The sequence below is a fragment of the Seriola lalandi genome, unplaced genomic scaffold (genome assembly GCF_002814215.2).
Source record: "Seriola lalandi dorsalis isolate HSWRI2012SDOR001 ecotype SW California unplaced genomic scaffold, Sedor1 jcf7180002054606, whole genome shotgun sequence".
NCBI lineage: Eukaryota > Metazoa > Chordata > Actinopteri > Carangiformes > Carangidae > Seriola > Seriola lalandi.
The window spans coordinates 237227-257504 of record NW_019525159.1 but is presented as its reverse complement, the minus strand read 5'-3'; the positions used below and the strand labels follow the sequence as shown (position 1 = coordinate 257504).

Here is a 20278-nt window from a genome sequence, read left to right as displayed (position 1 = left end):
CCTCTACTTTCTATCACATATAATGTTAAATCTTGCTAACATGCGTAAGGTCAGTGATTCCCAAACAGCAGCAGTATCCCAGGATGTACTTCTGCAGTTGCTAGTGGGTGTGTGGAAAAACGGCTGGAGTAAGTTAGCTTGCAATTTATTTTGAAAGAAATATATCCGTACATGGAGTTAGCCTCAAGACCTGAATGTTGGTGTGTGAAAACTAATTATCAGCCAGCAGAAAGTTGAAATAGTTTGTTAAAAGTAATGAAAACAGTTGACCTAATTAGAAAAAAGTAATGGATGAAGTTTAAATTTTGAGTAGATAGGGTTAAATGGTCAAAATGGTTAGCTAAAAGTAGTGAATAACCAGTTGAAGCAGTTAGCTAAAAGTAGTAGAAACAGTTGACATAATTAGCCAAACCTAATGGATGAACAGTTGAAATTGTTAGCTTAAAGTTGTGAATAGATAGGGTTAAAATAGTTAGCCAAAAGTAATGGATAAACAGTTGAAATTGGTAGCTAAAAGTGGTGGAAACAGTTGACATAATTAGCCAAAAGCAATGGATAAACATTTGAAACTGTTAGCGAAAAGTTGTGAATATACACGGGTAAAATAGTTTACTAAAGCATTGAATAAACTGTTGAAACAGTTAGCCAAAAGTAGTAGATGAAAGAGTCGAAATAGATAGCTAAAAGTAATGGATAAACAATTAGAATAGGTAAAAATAGCGAACATTAATGGCTAAATGGTTGTCCAGCTTCTTCCACTCCAAGTGGTAGTAGTAGACGAACTCGACCAAACCGCAGTTCAGTTGTACATGCTTTAATACACACTTTACAAAATTAATAGCATTAAAATCCATTTAGATGAACACAATTGTTAAAATTATAGGTGGGGATGAGGAAGGTATACTTAAGTTCATTTGTAAGGGCCTGTGGGGGTACATGACAGAACCACTGCTGTTATAGCTTCACTAAAGGATCGTACTGGTTACCAAAGATAATGTGGTTATGTGGTAAGACAGTGGGAGGTTTAGGTGATTGGTTGGTGCTTCACTCTCAAAAGCTTGAGTTGGAAAAATGGTGAATTAAAGTATTGTGTAAGAATAAAGATAACTGAATACCTTCTCTTAATCTCAGCGAGGACAGCACCCTCTCTGCTCCAGGTGACAGTGTAGTTGGAGAAGACAGCCGCAAACTGACACCACAGGCACAGACTCTGGGGGTCCCCGCTCACTGACACTGCCTGGATGGGCTGCACCACCTTGGGGTCTGAAGACATCATATGCTTTTATTTTGAGGTGTAGAATGTGTGTTTACATATCATCAGGATGGAGCATGTTGAAAAGCTGCTCTTGTGTTGCCAGTGTGTCATATAAACATGCTTAGAAAAGAAATTGTTTAATGCAAATTCCCTACCTCCCTTAGGTGGGATTGTCTGTTTGACCACTTCACTGTACGCCTTTTTACGAGTTGCTTCAGCATCAGTCTTGGGCTCCTCTGCCTTTGCCTTTATAGAAACATCTGGCTTTGGTAGTTTAGACTCCAAAGCACTAACAATCTTCCCAAACTTATCCTCTGACAGGCGTCTTCTTTTAATAACATCATCTTTCAGAGGACTGGTCAATTTTTTTGGCTGGTGGTCTTTATGCTCTGCATGATGCACAGATCGTTCTCCCCGGGAAGCTTTAGCTTCCAGTTGCTGGGACTTTTTCTCACATCCTGATGACTGATCACTGTCTTTTTGAGCTTTCTCAGCTTTGGCACCCAGCTTGGCCTCGAACATATCAATCCTTCCTCTTGCAGTCTTTGGTTTTGCTCCATTCTCTACTTCAGCCAGTGGCTCCACTACGCTCTTCGGTGCTGTTGCACTCTGACTGTGTTTCTTTTTCTTTTTGCCATGTGGTTTGCTTGGAGCCTTCTCGGGTGCCACACAGGTCTCAATCCCCAATTTAGCCTGATTGTCCTCAAGTCCAACTGGAGTGTTCTCACTGGTATGATTTTCTCCAGTAAGAGGATGGATTTCTTGCTGTTTGCATATCTGATGGCTTGAAACGTGATGAGATAAATTCTCCTGCTTCTTGGAAGCCTGTGCACCATGATAATGAGCAGCTGATTTGTCCTTTTTGGAGCGTGTTTTGCCCTCTGAGTAGCTCTTGTGAGTTTTGTGAGGCATCTTTTCGGCTGTTTTCTGATTCAGCTCAGCCCTCTCAGATGGTACAGGTGTGGCGATAGGTTTTGCAGCCCTGGAGACAAATGGGTCATTTAAGTCCAAAGTGATGAATGCGACACGGTTCGTCTCAGAGATGATGAAATGATCTGCAGGTATAACAGCCAAGTTTGATAGTTCTCTGCTGAGTTCATGAATATCCTCGATTACTGTTTTTCTCTCTGTCAGGAAACACTCAGAAGTTTTGCCAGTGAGCAAGTCCAGTTGTCCCTCTGGTGAAGATTTCTCAGCACAGCTTATTGCATTTTCTTTTTTATGAATCGCCTCCTCATCACCTTTCAGGGATGGTTTGTCAGTAATCCTATCTGAAGTAGGCTGCAGAACGCAGGGTTGTACGTGATCACAACATAGGTCTCTGTTGTCATTGAGAGACCTTTTGGCACAAATTTGATCTCCTTCCAAACTGCCGCTTGTCCAACAGATGAGGGGATTGAGGGGAGCTAAGGGCATAATAAACTTAGGACTCCCCCACTGTGGCTCCACCTGACGTGCTCCGTCAAGTTCTAGTAAAGTGTCAGGCGACACGTGTGTGTTAACATTAACATGTAGGCCAGGTTTTGTGTTCACACATGGCACGTGTGAGTGTGTCAGAGTGTGTGTGGTGAGGAAATGAGGATCTGCTGAAGATTTGGTTCCTTCACTATCAACCTCGGCTGGCTCACCGCTCCTTTTAGCTTCCTGCTCAGCCACCAAGCCTGGCTGGGCGATACTGTGCTCATCTGTCACTTCACACAGTTCATCTCCAGAGGGCTGGTAATGAAAATGGGCAGATAATAATAAAAATGTTAGTTCATTTTAAGAAATTGTATATTTCTGAGACATTTTATTGACAAGCATGTCATACGCTTGAATAAAAGACTGTCAGACTAAACTGAGACTGTATAGTCACAGTATATATATGCAATTGTACTGTATTTATAGCACCTACATAAATATCACTGAATGGGTATTTATTTTAAAGGAAGATTCAACAGACGGTTATATTACCATGCAATTTTAGATCTTTTCAATTTTTCTGTTCAACACATACCTTTCTATAGAGCCACAAAGCAGAAGTTTATGAAACAGCATGCTTCTATATCCAGTCCCACAGTCCATATGTCTGCATGCAAATAAACCGTACAGTGCCACTGTCATGGACAGGAGCTCTGGCTATGCCTTGTACACCTAAGCCAATCAAAAGCTGTCTGCCAGGTCTGCGGACCTGTCTGCGCCTTGACCCTCGGTTTTTTAAAGGAGATGCGGTGGGAATGGGTGTGTTAAAGGGTGTGTACAAAAAGAGAGAGAGCTATAGAGCAATGGAGGGTCGTGTTTCAGTCCTCAGCTGTGCTCTCCTCTCACCCCTCCACCCTGACACGCCATGGATGCGTGCTATTATCATTGAACTCTCAGCTATTATTAGATGCCATTTCTGTCCATCTGAAGTTTTCCTCTCAGGCACTCTCGTTTCCTTTAGCTCACACAGCTGCCAGTCTTTGAGATGGGAGCCAATGGACTTATCCAATAATACAGAATGAAGCCAGGGTGAAAGTCTTTAGATGCAAACTGAATGGCTCTGCACCAAAGCAAGGTGACAATACTCAGGAGTCTCATGTGTGGTGACATACGTAGACTTCACTCACAGAAGTACTCCACGTACGTTCCTCCTGACTTGCTGTCAATACTGTAGGTATGACAACACTGACAAGGGCAGGAGAGGAGCGGGAATGTCTCTTAAAGTTCTTGAATTGTTTCCAAAGCTCATGACTGATTTATCTATTTGTCCAGCACGACTGATGTGAAGGTGATCGCTGTTATTCTCCCTAACTGAAGGGTGAATCTTTCCACTGCTCCCTCTTTCTTTCTCTCTCTCTGCCACACACTTGGGAGAAAGTGATGTGTGTTTGAGCATTTGTGGGCAGGCATATGTGTGTGTGTCATGTCAAAAAACATGTGGCCCCCAAGTTTAGATGTGAAATATCCACTCATATTTCATGCTTTTCACATCAAGCAGAGCACAAACTTTCACCTGTCAAACACTTATACTCACATTTAGATATACACTTATTTATAAAATACAAAAGATAATAACCAGTATAAATCTATATAATAAGCCCTCTTACCTCTCCAATTGTCAGCTCTGCAGGTGCATTTGGTCCCTCCAAATCTGTATCCTCTTTTATATTCAGTATGATTGGATCGTCATCGCTGAGAAAATGTCTGTCTCTAAGGACTCAACATATCCACCAAACTGAGAGAGATCCAAATCAGCAGAGGAAGTAGATCCAGGGTTCAGAGTGACTGCAGTCACATCTACACCATACTCTCCAGGAGCGGCCACCGTAGCACTGGAGGAACCCACGGATGAGTGTGGGAGAATGGGGCATATAAAGGACTCAGCCTGGCTGCTCTGGATTTCCTCTGGCTCCTTCTCTCCTTGTGTGGTAGGTGTTGAATCACACAAAGCTTCAGTGCTCTGGTCTTGGAGCTCAGGTCGTGGAGATTCGAGGCACAAAGAGAGACAGCTCTGCCCACAGAGGACTGAGCTCTCTGGGATGTTCTGTGCCACTAGAGGCTGATCCTGGACACCCATGGGTGGCTGCGGTTGCGCCGGCACTGCTGACTCCTGACTCTGTCCTTCTTTAGATGTCTCTGCGTCTGTGTCAGTGTTTACCTCTGCTAGTGCCTGTGTCAAAGCATCTATCTCAGCCCCTATCTCTGTGAAGGCAGCTGTGATGTCCTTTGGTGGAGCGTTGATGATCGCGGTCCAGTCTGAGAGTGCACTGGCCCAGCTATCCACTGATGACCACCTCTCAACCGGTTGCCCCCAGCCTATGGTGTCCTCACTGGCCCAGCCAATCCCCTCGCTACCTATATGGTTGTAACCTGACACTGGTGTCTCTCCTGGGAGAAAAGATAAATCACTGGTGGCTCCTTGCATCATAGAATGACTTGTGTTGCCCAAAACACCACTATCTTCTATATCCTCACCTGCTAGGTACTGGTATGCGTCAAGCCACAGCTCAACTGGGCTGTCACTTCGTCGTGCCTGTGGTGTTAGACCAGTGACCTCTGCTTTATCTAGTCCCGCATCATTCACTGACATCAAGCTCGCCCCACAGGCATCCACAGCAGGTGGTCTCAGCCCTGTATGTTGGCCCGTGTCTGACTCATAGTCCACCATACCTCGCTTCTCAGTAGAGCTGTGATGACATTTTGTCGGCACGTCTGCTGAATCACACATCATGATATGCCTATCACTGTCATGGTGTGTCTTTTTTTCCTCTGTTTGTGATAATGGCTGGCATTCAGGACATTTAATCTCATGGAGATCCGCATTACGGCTCAGGATGAAGTCCTGTGTCTCACTCTCAAAGATATAAAGGTCTGACACAGGTGCTGTGGCTGTATCACCCTCTGAACTATCTGAGTCAGGTGATAACGGCCTTAGTAGATAAGAGCCCTCAGAAATAGATGACATGGCCCCAAAAGGTTTGGGTCCAGTATTGTCTTGAATGAGAGAAAAGGGGAGGGATGACTCTTGCTTAATGTAAAACTCTGAGAAAGTTTCAGATGGGGGTGAAATAAGTTCATGAGAGAGGTGAGGTAAAAGAGGTAATATAGGTTCAGATAAGCCAAAATAAGGGTGAACCCTGCAGTTATTTTCCTTTGGTGTAGGCTCTGAGCAAAGTGACAAACACTCTGACATATTATAGCTGGATGATGGACGCTTTAAACAGTCTGAGTCAGTGCGTTTCTCCTGAGAGAGGCATTTGGAAACGTTTGATGAAGCCTCAGTGGATTTGTCAGTGGGGTCCAAGAGATCTGCTGCAGTCTCTGTTGTTGTCTCATATGCAGACAGCATGTTTTCTGTAGGACTGTGTAGAAGAGAAAGAGAGTCTAAACCCCCCGTCTGACTGTCTGTGAGAGATGCTGGTGACCGTGTTTGGTCATCCGTGCAAAGGAGTGACAGATCCATCAGGGCTTCTAGTTGTGCTGCTCGAGGAGACTGTCAGCAGCAGGACTCAAACTGTCAAACAGCAGCTTTGGGCCGAAGTTTGGGACAAACTTCTGTGCACAGTGACAGATTGGTTGTGCCTGGCTCTTCTGGTGTCATCTCTTCCCCAGGGTGCAATTGTATCCTTGCGTTTTTACTACCTGCAAAGTGAAGTATGACATAACCAGAAAATAAAAACATTTCACAATAAAATTGCAAAACTAGTAAAGTCAGACAGTCAAATGGCGTCTCATCTGAGGCTCATGTGTATATTTACCTAATCTGAAGTATTTGAAATAAGGCTCACTATCTCCCTCTAGCTGTCACTTTGTGTGACATGGTTATCTGAGTTGCAGGAGATGCCCCTGTTAAACAGCATGTTGCAATGTATTTTCGAAGCTTTTAAAGGCCACTTAACATACCATATCAACAGGAAACCTTCCTGTTGTTGTTACTTTGTAGCTGATAAAAACGTCTGGTGTGTGTGGTTGTGCTTTTAATAGGCTCCAGACTACAGTCTGAGGTTTCTATTGCCTTGCACAGCTGCTGTAATATACACTAGTATGTGGGATTGTGAATTAGACAATGTGTAATATCATGTAGAAGTGTTATTGATCTTATACACAATCCTTTCCAGTCACAAAAATATACAAGCTCTTAGAGCTGTAGGTAGTTACATACTGAGAGAAATGTTAAACATATCAGGTGTTACTCATGAGTTCAAGGGAGTCCACTGCAGTACATGATATGATAATAAACATATAAATCAAACAGTGTTTTCTAACTGTCCATTTTTAGCATTTTTTTGGGTACAAAACTATGGATGTTGTTTTTTTCAGTTTTTGTTGAGCCTTTCGTTGTAAATAAAAATACGACGTTATAAAGATTATGTAAACAAACCTATAATTCAACTGGAACAAACAAAACTTTATTTTGTATTTTAGGCTCCTCTGAGTCACCTATAAGCAATTAACACTGATACAAACTTGAAAACCTTCATAGTTAGGTAAAACGCACAGAAGTTTTACCTAGTTCTCAAGGAATTATATAATTGGGGCAGTTACCATCTCAAACTATTTGATGATACACCTGATGAGTACTACCAGAGATGTTTAATCTTTCACTTGTGTTTTATATTATTTTTCTTTTAGATTTTAGCTGCATTTATTTAGGGTGGCCATCATAGCGTAGCTGCGTCTTCAAAGCACCTATCTTAAATGACATTACCTGTGTTTGTTGCCCACTACAGACAACCTGACATACTGTGCGTGCAGAGGCCTGAAATGAAGTGTTGAAGGGGGACGCTTCAAAACATGCTCCCTGATATACAAGATTGGAGGAGAGGAGCTAGTGGCACAGACACTGGAAAAATACCAGTACCTCTTCACCCATGACCTGCATTTGTCACATTCCTGCTGCACTGAAGGACACCTAGCTGAGCCGTCCAGCCTGAAATGTTTACTATGGAGCACAGATCCTAACAACAGTGAGTCTATTGACAAACACATCAAATATTGATAAAGTTGACATCATTTTTAGGCTGAAAATAATTGTTCCAAGTATTATACAATCAAATTATCTTCTTGTATATCTATCAATAACATCCTGAATTAAATTATCTTAACACTGCCCAAGATAAATTTATGTTTTCCTTAAATGAATCCAATCTGTTTTAAAGGGCACAGAGTCCATATTTAGATTTGACTATTGCATGCAGATTGTCCATATGTGTTGTAGCCTACTTTTAGACACAAGTGGAAGTTTTAAATTGAATTGAAACCAATCTTGTTGATTAGTGCATTAGAAATGTGGATAGACAGATTCATCTGTACTGACATTATAAAAGAATAAAGCTGTCAGCACCTTTGTGACTGAGAGCAAGAAAGTGTAATTCGATTTCATCTCGACTGTCTGTGCCAAAATAGATCCATCCTCGGTCACACAACCCCCCAAGAGCCTGGTGCATCTTTAAAGCTTCTGTATGTGAATGACTTGCTTGAAAAACATGATTTAAAGGACCCTCTATGTATATCTGAACACCATTTTGAAAGTAATACCACAAGCTACCTCAAATGTAAAACTTTCTTGACAATGACAAATTACAAATAAGCATGGAGGTGAAAACTACATAAACAAATATTAATCAAAATGCAAAATTTGTCTGACTTTAAGGAATTAATTCTGATGCTTGAGTATATAATGCATATAATGCATACAGTGTCATGCAGTACAGCGGTGTGTGTATGTGTGTGTGTGTATGTGTGTGTGTGTGTGTGTGTCTGTGTGTGTCAGCCTGTCAGCACGTTCCCAGAGAAAACCACAAACAAAAGTTACCTCACAGTGGAATCATACATAATAAAACTATTATTATTACTGGACACATTAAAACAGTTGTGTAGCTTGTGAAGGGGATTTCCAGCCATGCAAGTAGTACGTACCCTTTTCATAGCCGTGTAGTTGAGGATATGGACCTATGATGTAGGACCTCAGTATGAGCTCAGGCAGAGCTGGCGGTCTCGGGGTGTGAGTCTATATTTAACTGTTGTCCCCCGCAAGTACAAAGTCAGTTACCTGATATTGCGGGCATGTGCCGATCTTGAACATTTAACACTCGATATCTATATTTACAGGCTGTTTCAGTGATGGCCTACTTTACAGACTGACTTTCTTGGTTGTTATAGAAACTTTATAGATGGAAGTGGCTTGTTTGATTTTTGGGAACAATTATCAGAAACTTTCGCCAAGAACACATTGGGAAAATAGCTAAAATTTCAACAGTAATTTTTCCACAATTAAACAAAGAGTGTGAGAGAAGGAGCGGCCCATACTGTATTTAACAGTGTTTGTTCTTTTTTGGCACAGATTTATTTCCAAATGAATAATCTATTCCAATTGTCTTGATAGTATTCAGACCACTTCTGAATATTAATCATTAAATAAATCATTTTAAGTTTTAAACATTTGGCTCACAGAACTAACTTTCGAAAGTGAACCATTTGATCAAATATAACATGTAATATAATGTGTGTATGTATAATGTACTTCAATATTGCTGTTTGGAGTTGAAAAATAAGATTAGAGTTGGAAAAAAAATTAATTTTAAAAACATTCTTTTAAATCAATACAATGTATGAATACGTGTGTTTACAGGTCACCCGTGACACTGTGGGTCACATTTCTGGCAACATTTATACCCCTCTAACTACCCTGGCGGAGCAACAATGGACTGTTGTCAAAGGCCAAAACAACCTAATGAGGCCAGACCTTTCCTTGCTTTTATGGAAATGATTAGTAGACAATTAGCTCAGTCTGGTGTGACAGTGATTAAATGTGACTTTGCCTCTCATTTAGCCAAATTAATCATTTAATAAGTAGTGAACACAAGCTAATCCCTGATGGCAGACCAGTTTCCAATAATTTGAACAGTGATTATAATTTAGTCGGAAAGATAATGATAGTCACGATGGCCTGGATTTCTGTTATTTTAAAGCAGAAAACAATGATCCTTTTATTTGCCAAGCTTCAAGTGTCCATAGATACGTTATTTATTAGAAAAGGTGTAACACTTGATTTAGAAGAAATAGCTTGCCATTTTGGGAAAGGCTTATTAGCTTAGCTTAGGTATATTAGAAGACGGATACCACTTTCACATCTGTCTGCTAAATATAAAACTACAGGAGACAGTTAGCTAAGCTTAGTATAAAGACTTGAGACAGGGGAGAACAGCTAGCCTACCTAAATCTACATAACAGGACCTTTAAAGCTCACTATTAACACATTATATCTCACGTCTTTTACCCATGTTAGCTGTTTGCTCCCAGTCTTTCTGCTAAACTAAGCTAACCAGCTGCTGGTTCGAGTTATATTAATAACAGACAGATATGAGAGTAATAAGGAAGCAAATAAGTGTATTTTCCAAAATGTCAAAAAAAATCCCTTTAATTGTTCAACAACCTGCAAACCTTGAAAAAGGCAATAGGCTGATAGAGTTGGGTAAACAGTGGCTTTCCCCTGAGGTAACCCTATCATCTGTTCCTCTTATCTCCTTTATTAAACACAACTCGTTCCAGTTACACATAATTACACATTTGCACGATGATCATTCTTCTTGGGAAGTCTCGGGAAGTTTAATTCATTGAGGGACTTTCTCAGGACCAGCCATGGCCATCTCCTTCTCTCTCCCCTAATTACTTCATTCGTGCTCTCCTTGAGGCTACGCTCTAATTATCCTGCTGCTTGAGTGCCTCATTCCTGTTACAATGCTCCTGTGCATCACTGTCTCTAACTTCGCGCCCTACAAAATCTTTCTTCTCTTGCAGCAGGCCTTCTTTTGTGTTTGCTGATCTCATGTTTTCCCAAGACCAGGCTTTCACCATCTCCAGGCCTTTCCAAGTCCTCAACGTTGTGCAGTGTCACCTTTATGAGACAACATTTCCTTTTGGTTGGATCTAACACTGCTCCATACTTATTTTCTATGTACTAACCATATTGTAGGTGAATTCCCTTTATATCTTTCAGTAAACTGCAATCGGTAAACTGCTTACAAACCATTCTTTCATAACGATAGTGAAGGACGGTTTTATAACCAAGTAATTTATGGCTGTTACATCATTGTTCCTGTGACAGGTGAGAGGAACAGATTCTTTCCCTGCTTTAAAATCAGCACATTGTAAATAGTGGTTTAACAACAGAGACCCTCCAATAAAACAGTAATGCCCCAAGTCTGACCTTTTAAAAATAAATGAATAAAATAGACTGTTTATGACTATTTTTAGCTACTAAACACTGATACCCTTACAACTGCTTTGGCAAAGCGACATGTGAAGTCAGTGTTAGTCATTGTTAGTGTTTGTGTCCTTGTGTGTGTGTGTGTGTGTGTGTGTGTGTTTGTGTGTGAGAAATGAATGAAACCCCCGACATGTACACTAACACACACACACACACACACTATAAAGGGTTTAATTTGTCATTACAAGTACAATAAACAGAAGAAGATGAGGCCACAAACGATTAAAATGATGTCATGTACTTTTACTCTTTTTAAGCCATTATGTAACACTTAACATCCACATACCTGTTCTTCTGGTGCCTTGTAAATCTACTAAGCAACAGGGGGAATATTATTGGACTATTGCATGTGTGTGGGAGTTGCTATATTTTCATTTGTGCTGAGATAGGAGATCTTAATATGTTTTATTTTATTTTGAACAAACATATTTCAGGGCAGGTTTATTCTATTGAAACTACTTTATATAAATAAATAAAGGGGAGCAATGTAACTAAAATATGTGTCTTGTGTGTCACATGTCAACTGATTGACCAAGAAGCAGTTGGATGGGACATTCTTTCAAAGATTGTGTTGTGTCCTTGTGTGTGCGTGTATGAGTGTGTGTGTGTGTGTGTGTGTGTGTGTGTGTGTGTGTGCGTGTGTGTGCATGTGTGTGCGTGTGAATAGTTCTGTGGCTTCTCAGAAGCAGCACATTTAATGTCTCTGCACAGAACAGCTGATGTTGGTTGGGGGACTGTTAGGCAACAAGTAATGTGTAAAGAGATTCATTGCATCAAATTGAAAAATAACCAACTGCTGTATTCAGAGGTGGGGTACAGTCATATTTGTTGTATCTTTTAAATACAGGTAGAAATATGGAATTAAACCATATAAAGCACACCTGGCAGTTTACTAAACAATTTCAGTATTTCTTTAACTGTAAGAATGCTGCATTTCATCTTTCTCAAACAGCAGCTGAATAATTTTCAGTTAAACATTTGAAAATGCTCCCAGACGTGTTACACCATCTTGAGCATGTTGTTGTGATGTTTTGGATTGGATGTGGCCCCCGTGGACTCTTGTAGTCATGGAGAGAGAAGTATCATCTTACCAAAGCAAGATATATTTTTACACCATGTTGTTGCACAGTGTGCCTCGGCCTGGCGTCTGCCCTCCTTCCTTAAAGCCCCCCACCACCACCCTCCAACCTAGACAGGACCAGGTGGAGAATGGTGCTACACATGGAAGAAGTGTGCGTCATAGCCACGTTTTGTTTAATGTGGGCGTGCGAAAGAGTCATTTAAAGGATGCTTTTCCAGACCCAATTAAGGCAGGAATGGCATAGCAGGCAAATGAAAGCTATGGGATATGTCTTCACTATGCCAAAGTCTTATGAAAGAAATAGCAAACCATATTTGGCATTTATCGTATAACACTTAGCACATGGTAGCCTAGTTTATCCTAAACTATAAAATAAACCATGCTTCAAATACACACATTGAAATTGTGGGTAAATATTCAAGGATAAAATAAATTGAAAAATCACCACCTAGGGAGTGTGTTTCTGTGTAAGTGGCAGTGATGAAGAGCAGCAGAGGGATCAAAGTATTTCTTCGAGGCTATTTAACTAGCATTACTCAACTTAGTACTATGAAAAACAGAGCACGTGCCCTGCATGACTCAAGTCCCTAGGATGGAAACGTAGCTGCGTGTCTTTGCGTCATAAGGAAAACTGCAAACCTTTGTCATGATCTCATCAGCTGAATCAGTGCTGCATGTAAATCCTGACTCACTGCCATGGAAAGTGCAGTGAAAATATAGTGTTGTCCTATACTAGAGCTGTTAAAAGGAGTGGAAGGATGGCAGGGGAATAAGATGAACTTTGTGTCGCTAGGAAGCCAGTCACGCTCATCCTGTACTCCTCAAGAGCAATGCTTTAAACATTTTGCTGTGATCTTAGTCCTTTCCTGTTTTCATAGCTTCTAAATCAAAATGAAATGATGTGAAGAGACAATAAATTATATCATGCTTATACAGTAGGAAACCTCAGTTCATTCTGAATAGGAATTAATTCATATTTGATAAATGAAAATGAATAAAATAAAAGGAATTAGGGAACTTCTCCTTAATAATGTGACAACGTTGAATTTTTACCATTAGCTCACGTTTATTTAAGGGGTTGTTGATAGTGATGAATCCACATACTTCAGGTACATTCAAAGCTTTTCTCATAACAGCAGTGCTACCAGATTTTATACAGTACTGTATGTGGAACATATAAAACAAACCAGTTTCTCCATCAGCAGTAATTCAGTGGTGAGGGCCTAGTATATCTAAGACAACACACAATATCTTTATATGCAGATGACAAATTGCTATATCTTCGAAACCACTAATCTGAAACAGATTCAGTTTCACCAAATATGGACCTTTTTCCCTACGACTTTTCATTCCTAATTGGTTAGTGTTATTTGTTCTGGATTTGTTTGATTGAAAATTCAAATATATTTTCAGTATATTTTAACCATTATAACTGTAGGTTGATGAAAGTTGACGTTTTTTCTATATCAAACATCTGTGAACTGCTGAACATCTTTTAAAGAAACAAATAGGTTTATTGTCTGTAAAAGCAGATTTAAATAATGACACTGGCAGAGCTTACAAGGCACAAACAAACAATATAGAGATGGTAGGTTTTCTGTTGTGTTCTGACTTCCATCTATGTACGGCCGCATTTTAGAAGGAGGTAGGGCTTCTCAACCAGCACAGTCAGCACGTAGCTCACCACCAGCGTCAGTACCAGGTGGCCAAGGAAAAGGTACATCTGAAGACGAGAGGAGACAAACAGTATATTAAGTTAAAAGAGCACAGAGCCAAATCATGGTAAAATCTGAAATGGAGTATGCTTGATGACACCGAATGAAATGTTTACTGCTTAAAGCACTTACGAAGTTTAAGTCTGTGTAGTGGATTGGGGTCTCTTGCAAGCCAATGTAGAGGATGATGAAGACAGGATGTGACAGATAGCATGCAAAACTAATCTTGGAGAGTGGAACCCAGAGACCCCATGACAGGAAGCTCTTAATAAAACCTAGAGAATCAGAAGAACAGAGAGAAACGTTTTTTTAAAATATATAATTTTGCTTTCATGTATAAGATTACTCACATGCTACTACTGTATTTGTACCCATTTACATTCAGTTTGTTTTATAGTGTGTAGTTAATCACTGATCAACATGGTCAAGAGTTTTGAATGCCACAAAAACAAATACTTGAATGTTTGTTCCTTTTCTTTCTTTTAATATTTTTTATTGCATTTTGTTTGTTCTGAACATGGTTTTTGGACTTTGGATCATCTCTATCTGGTGTGTGTTTACCTCCGTAACCCTCCTCACAGGCGAGTATGATCCAGGTCACAGATAGAGCCCAGAGTGGTCTGTGCAGTCCTTGATAGAGGGCATGTGGCACAGATGGATAGGATGGAGTCTCCCTGAGGACGTAGGCCAATCCAACCAACACAGCCATGAGTAAAAGACAGCACAACCAACCAAGTGCTGCCTGCCACTGGAGCAACAGTGAGAATAACATCAATAAGCACATAAGTGTGATGGCAGCTAATTTGCTTGTATGTGTACTCGGTCTGGTTAGCTATCACAAAAATTATGTTTTCAAATCTCTGAAAAGAATAAGATGTGTGTAGTGATGTTGTGGCAGAAATGCCTGTTAATGTAACCAGGTGTTCTTACCTAACCAGACGTTTTTACCTTTCGCTTTAAGAGCTGATCTTTCTTTGTCATCAAGTGTATTCCAGTCAAGATCCCAATTAAAAATGGCCCATATCTTGTATAAGGTTTCAGATAGTACTGTAAAACATAATTATAAGATGTCCTGCAAAATAAATGAATAAATAAATAAAACCTTTTTCAATTTTAAAGAAATGGTTCCTAAGCTGTTTGCATTAGCACTGGCCCACCATCACTGAGTCTTACATTGTAGATGGCTCAAAGACTGGCAGCTGCATGAGTGCAGTTATAACAACACCAGCGACAGTAGTCATCAGCAGCAGGCCTCCTGCCACCGCTGCAAACACACCTCTGTTCCTGATAAACATAAAATAGAATGGAAGATTACCTGTGTTTACAATACAGCAATTTAATAATATTTTAGAATAATATGAAAGAACAGTGGACATACAATCTGTAAAAATAGAGCAACAGAGGAGTGGTGGCATAACACTGGAAGTCAAGAGACAAGTACCATGTCCAAGGAATGCACTGTAGAGAAAATGGGAAATAAGATGTGAAGAAATACAGTAGGTCAATATACATAGAAATACAACTTGTGAAAAATAGACTCAGAGCTGCTATACTACCATTTAAACTTACTATCTCATGGACTGGGAGGAGATTATTAATCAGTAGTATGTTAGCCCACCAGTACGTCTTACAATCCATCATTGTCTCTATAAGTGGGAACCAGTAGGGTCCCCACTTGATCAAAGAGATGAGGCCAATGGTTAGACACATTATGAACAGATGCAGTGGCTGAACCCTGAAATAAAGGAAAGAGAAAATTATAATTTATATTGTCACTAGTTTTGATATCACACTTAAAATGAAGGGCTTCTAAATTCAGTTTTATTCCCAAGAAAAAAAAAATGACAAGGTGAACTGATGAATACTGTACCTTTTAATCCTCTTGAAGATATAGCTGGCCACCAAACAGGCGCTCAGTTTGTCCTCAGCCCTGGTGATGGAGCTCATCAGAGTCTTGGCACTGAGCAGTCCCCTGAAACACAGAAGCTGCTATTAAAACTGCTAAAACTAGCAACTCTAACCTTACCAGTTACATCCACCACCACCTTAAATTTGATGCTGTTTCAGTCTCACCCTAGCAGTAAAAAGGTGTCTACGGCCAGAAAAACAGGTCCACTGATGGCAAACACATAAAGAGGGCTTCTTTCTACTGTTTTCTTCCAGTCTTTGTAGTTATCTACAGTAGAGATAATGCAGTATAAGCAAAATAATATACAAATAATGGCAGTGACTTGCAGACTGAATGAAAAAATACCAGAAAGTCTTGTCATACCCAAGTTATTTATTACAGAGAACTGTGTAGAGTGGCCACATATGATCCATAACAGGCTGAGAGAGCGGATGCCATTCAGGGAGGAGTAACCTCCTCCTGAGAAGGTGGTCAAGACACCTTGGCTTGTATTATGTAGAGAAAATGCCTGCAGGCACCGATTCACACAGCTTCGAGGAAAACACAGCGGTGTGTGGCTGGTGCTATCTACCAAAGACAACATTCAAAAAAGCAATGTCTCAATATAAACACAATCTATAAAAAAAAGGTTTGGCAACTGATCTTTCAATCACAGAAGAGCTTACCGCATGTGATGTGTCATCTGGTAAATTTTTCAGACAATCTGGGAGAAATTGCACTCGCACAAAAACTCATAATGTGCATTGTACTTACCAGTTTCCTCGCTGGTGCTACTTTTCATTTCGCTGCTAGAGGAGCCGTTGGTCTTCAGGGTTCCATAAAGATTGAGGCCAGTGTTTAAACAGGAAGACTCCACAGATGGACCGACCTCCCTGTTCCTATGCCACCTTATTATGGTGGTGAACAAGGTAGCCGCAAGAGGAATTGCTATCATTAAGCAACACACAAACCTGCAGGAGAAAAGGTATCAGTGTTAGTGGAAGAGTGACCATTGTTAACCTTTTAAAGGTTAACAATGGTCCTGAGATGAAGTTCAGCAGATGTTAAAGAGACACATCTCCAGTTGAGTTTACAGATAAAATCATATACTGACAGACAGATGACATCTGATGCATCTGGGGCAATGGCTCTGGACAAACAGTGGGTCATGATCATCTCCTGCGTGGATTGATTGACCAGGATGGAAGGTAAAGGAGGAATGAGGGAAGTTTGACCAAATTGAAGTCTCCCTGTTAAAAAGGCGAAACTAGTCACCACTATAACAAAAATATTGTACTGAAAGACTCAAGAGTAATAAGATTTTAAAATCACTGACCGTACAGCACCAGCGTTTCCACATCCTCTTCCCTGCAGGAGTCAGGAACACAAATACCCACAAAGTACTGGACTGATTCCTATGGTAGTTAAAATACTTTGTTCAAAATCAAATATTTTCACCTTGTAACCAGCTGTCAGGAGGTAATTTCATGTTCTACAATTACAGTGTTTTGTTGTTACCTGCCGAAGGAACACCTGGCAGTACTGTCCAGAGAAGGTGGGGCTGTGGGCAGAGTGACACTGCTGCAGCGAGCCAGGCTGGTTGACGTTACCTCCTTCAACATTGCTACCCATCTTTCCAAATGCATCATACACTGATAATACACACAAACACACATGTAAAGGCAATTTAGTACGAAGAACAAAACAATCTTTGAATCAAACACCCCATGCAGTGCCTTTGGATAAAAAAGAGCCTGAATTTCTAAAATAAGAACGTGGCATACTATCTAATTACACAATAAGTGTGTTGTATTTCCCTGTAATTCAATTCTCACAAGTTCTTACAGATTGAAAATTGAGTCTGAGTTTAAAGTTTGTATCATTAATAATACATAAGCCTAAGAGTATCCAATATGGGCATATCGCAAAAACAGTTGTGCCACATGTGTGTAAACATAAAATAATCAAAACATGAAATTAATTGCACAAGTTTTTGATAACGAAAATTAAAAAAAAAAAAAAAAAAATCCAAAGCAAGCCAGAACTGCCTCGCTATATAGAAATATAAAAAGGAGTTTCTTTGTCACAAAAAAGACTAGTTGATGTGGCCAATTTCCATTTTGGGAGTTGCTAAAAGCGGAGTAACAGCGCACTCCTGGGTTGTAACGGTTGGTCAATGTCAACCTTAATGGTCCAAATCGGCACCCGTACGGAAGGGAAGACAGGTGAAGTTAGCAAACTTTGATTACAAAGTATTAAACAGTCCGATGCGGTTATCTGGATGTCACCGTAAAGCTGTGAATGGGAAAGAAACTCTGAAGGAAATTTTGAAGTTAGTCATACTCTGGCCTCGGAACAAGCAATATAGTTTTAATTTTGAAGCCAAACAAAAGTAAGCTAGTTTTTCAGTGTTTCTACCGTGTTTGTCTAGCTAGCAGCGAGCACAGGTGAAGGCGTTCTGCAAGCAAAAACTCAAATGAAACATCTCAGCAAAAAGTGCAGTGGGACATGAACCTTCAACAGGGACTGTTTCACTATGAGTACAAGAAAACATCAAATAAGGTGAGTCAGATACACCCGTCCCTCTCTGTCTCTTTCTCTGAGTTTACCCCATGATGGTTCAATGTTTACATGAATGTCTGTAATTTATTGCTGTGCGGTTGATGTAATGGAGGTCATATTATGTACCGTACCCTTATTTACCTGGACATTGAAGCTGTTGGGATAGCGTCACACTGCAGGGACAAAGCCTACAGGGGCTTTGAGTGACTCACAATTTCTCCAGATTTGCATTTTCACGTGGGTCAGTCACCTATTGATTGTGTGTGTGAGATTTGTGAAACTGTGCAGAAGTTCTCATAGTTTCTTGGGAGAACTTGTTTAATTTCTGTTAAAGATATGCTGCTTACTCATACTAATACTACTAGGCTACTAATGCTAATACTACTGATAGTAACATATCTATTTTAAAACTTCAGACAGAACATTTAAATATTAAAGTATGTTTTTAAAAAGGACTAAAATATAGAACAATATAGTAAAAAAGTAAATGATTGCAATTCTTTAAATATCCTTGGTACAATTAGCATTGTCAGGTAACTACAATACTGGAGTTTTTTTTTTTTTTTGTAGGCATACACCAAACATTAATAGCATCCAAGCCATGTATTGGATACTTGCATTAATACTTTTGGTGTGCGCATAAACTTTCAAATCATTGTAAGTATTGTCCTCACCTTGTGCTTTTTATTAATAATTTATTTCTTTAAATGACCTCTTTGTCTTGTCTCAGTGCTCCAAGCTGACTGCAAATGTACATAAGAAAAAGGCAGCAACACTTACTGAGAACAGCATATTCCTTTGGTGCCTCCTGGTTAATTTCCCAGAGAAAAGTGTTGGTATCCTCCTCACATCTTTGAGGCACAGTCAAGACTTGCTTATTTTCCAGTGCTAAACTAAACCCTGCAAACAGACAGAAAATCACACAACCCAGGGCCATTTCAGGACTGACTGCGTATTTTTGTAGAGAAGTGTTTAAATAACACAGGAGGGGACTTGTCATCATTAATAAGCCAGCATGAAATCATCTTTCACAGGCTAAATTGAAAAACCGCTTTTGCAACTGTGCATCGTCCTCACCTGGTTTTCTACATCAGGTGTGAACAGGATTGGGTTACATGAGGAGGCTAACAAAAAGATCCAGGCTTTGTGATTATGTCACAATGCAAAATCAACTTAATTGGAGTGTACGTCTAATAATGATGGCTACACTTAAAATAGAAGCGCGTGTAGGGTTGTAGTAGGGACAACAGATGTTTTACCATAGCCTGGTTTTCTTTTTAACGACTTTATGGTATATAGAACTTGTATAGCCATTTTGAATAGCCTTAAATAACCACAGAGACTGCTCTACTCTGGTTTGGTGTGATCAACCAGCCAATTGCTGGTAATTTGTTTTGGACAGGAATAAATGACTCATCTATAAAAAAAAAAAAAAAAAAAAAAAAAAAAAAAAAAAAAAACCCATCTACTGAATTTGTTATTAGAGCCAATTATCTAAAAAGGAACACAAAAAGTCCAATATGAAATTAAATAAACCAAATCTGACCACTAGAGGGAGAGCTTGTCCTAAAAATCTACACAGAGTGCCATGGCTTTACCAGGCTACAGGCTGGGGGAAACAATCTTTAAAAATTTAGTTTAATTCAAATTTAGTGTGATGTAGTTATGGTCAAATCAATTATAATTTTTGAGCTCATGCTAGAAAGAGGAGATAAGTTTTAAAACATTAGATGTACTGTACATGAGCCATTTTACTCCACAGTGTGAGCGTAACATTTTGTAAAGTTTGCCTCATAAAGGGTAGCATCATATCAGAAATAAAGTAAAGAGGTAAAAGTTTTATCATTGTTTTTTTGCCTGTTGTTGAAAACAACAATCGGAACTCTAACTGCCGAGGTCCTGTTGGTAACACACACTGAACAAATAGCTGTCTCTACAAATTCCATTTACATATTATAATGTTATAAAGGTTAAATGGTTCTTATAGCAAAACAGTTGCCTGCTTAGTAATCCTGGATACACAGAGCAGTATTATTATTAATTTGAG

At 39.8% G+C, this 20278-nt stretch overlaps 2 protein-coding genes across 2 annotated transcripts in view; both read right to left on the bottom strand.

The window, feature by feature from the left end:
• Window positions 1-13545, bottom strand: part of alpk2 (alpha-kinase 2) — a 17773-nt gene extending 4228 nt beyond the window's left edge. The window contains 5 exon segments of the mRNA XM_023419599.2: window positions 1116-1263; window positions 1411-2971; window positions 4324-4415; window positions 4418-6358; window positions 8636-13545. Coding sequence (XP_023275367.2) covers window positions 1116-1263; window positions 1411-2971; window positions 4324-4415; window positions 4418-6179 — 3563 coding nt within the window. The 5' untranslated portion in view covers window positions 6180-6358; window positions 8636-13545.
• Window positions 13546-13660: 115 nt separating this feature from the next.
• Window positions 13661-19168, bottom strand: oacyl (O-acyltransferase like). The gene is made up of 14 exons (XM_087177423.1): window positions 19012-19168; window positions 17188-17321; window positions 17006-17084; window positions 16784-16919; window positions 16444-16640; window positions 15855-16257; window positions 15652-15753; window positions 15351-15516; window positions 15160-15239; window positions 14955-15065; window positions 14730-14853; window positions 14343-14529; window positions 13914-14056; window positions 13661-13789 (listed from the first exon to the last, which is right to left on the bottom strand). The coding sequence occupies exons 1-14, from the start codon at window positions 19166-19168 to the stop codon at window positions 13685-13687; spliced, it is 2124 nt and encodes a 707-aa protein (XP_087033549.1). The 3' UTR covers window positions 13661-13684.
• Window positions 19169-20278: the final 1110 nt, after the last annotated feature.

Excerpts from the sequence above, each read along its gene's own strand:
- oacyl (XM_087177423.1), bottom strand. The coding sequence starts at position 19,168 with ATGGCCCTGGGTTGTGTGATTTTCTGTCTGTTTGCAGGGTTTAGTTTA. Across the intron at positions 16,920-17,005 it reads GGAAACGCTGGTGCTGTACG|GGAGACTTCAATTTGGTCAA; the intron begins GTCAGTGATTTT and ends CCTTTTTAACAG. Across the intron at positions 14,057-14,342 it reads CTGTGAGGAGGGTTACGGAG|GTTTTATTAAGAGCTTCCTG; the intron begins GTAAACACACAC and ends CTGATTCTCTAG.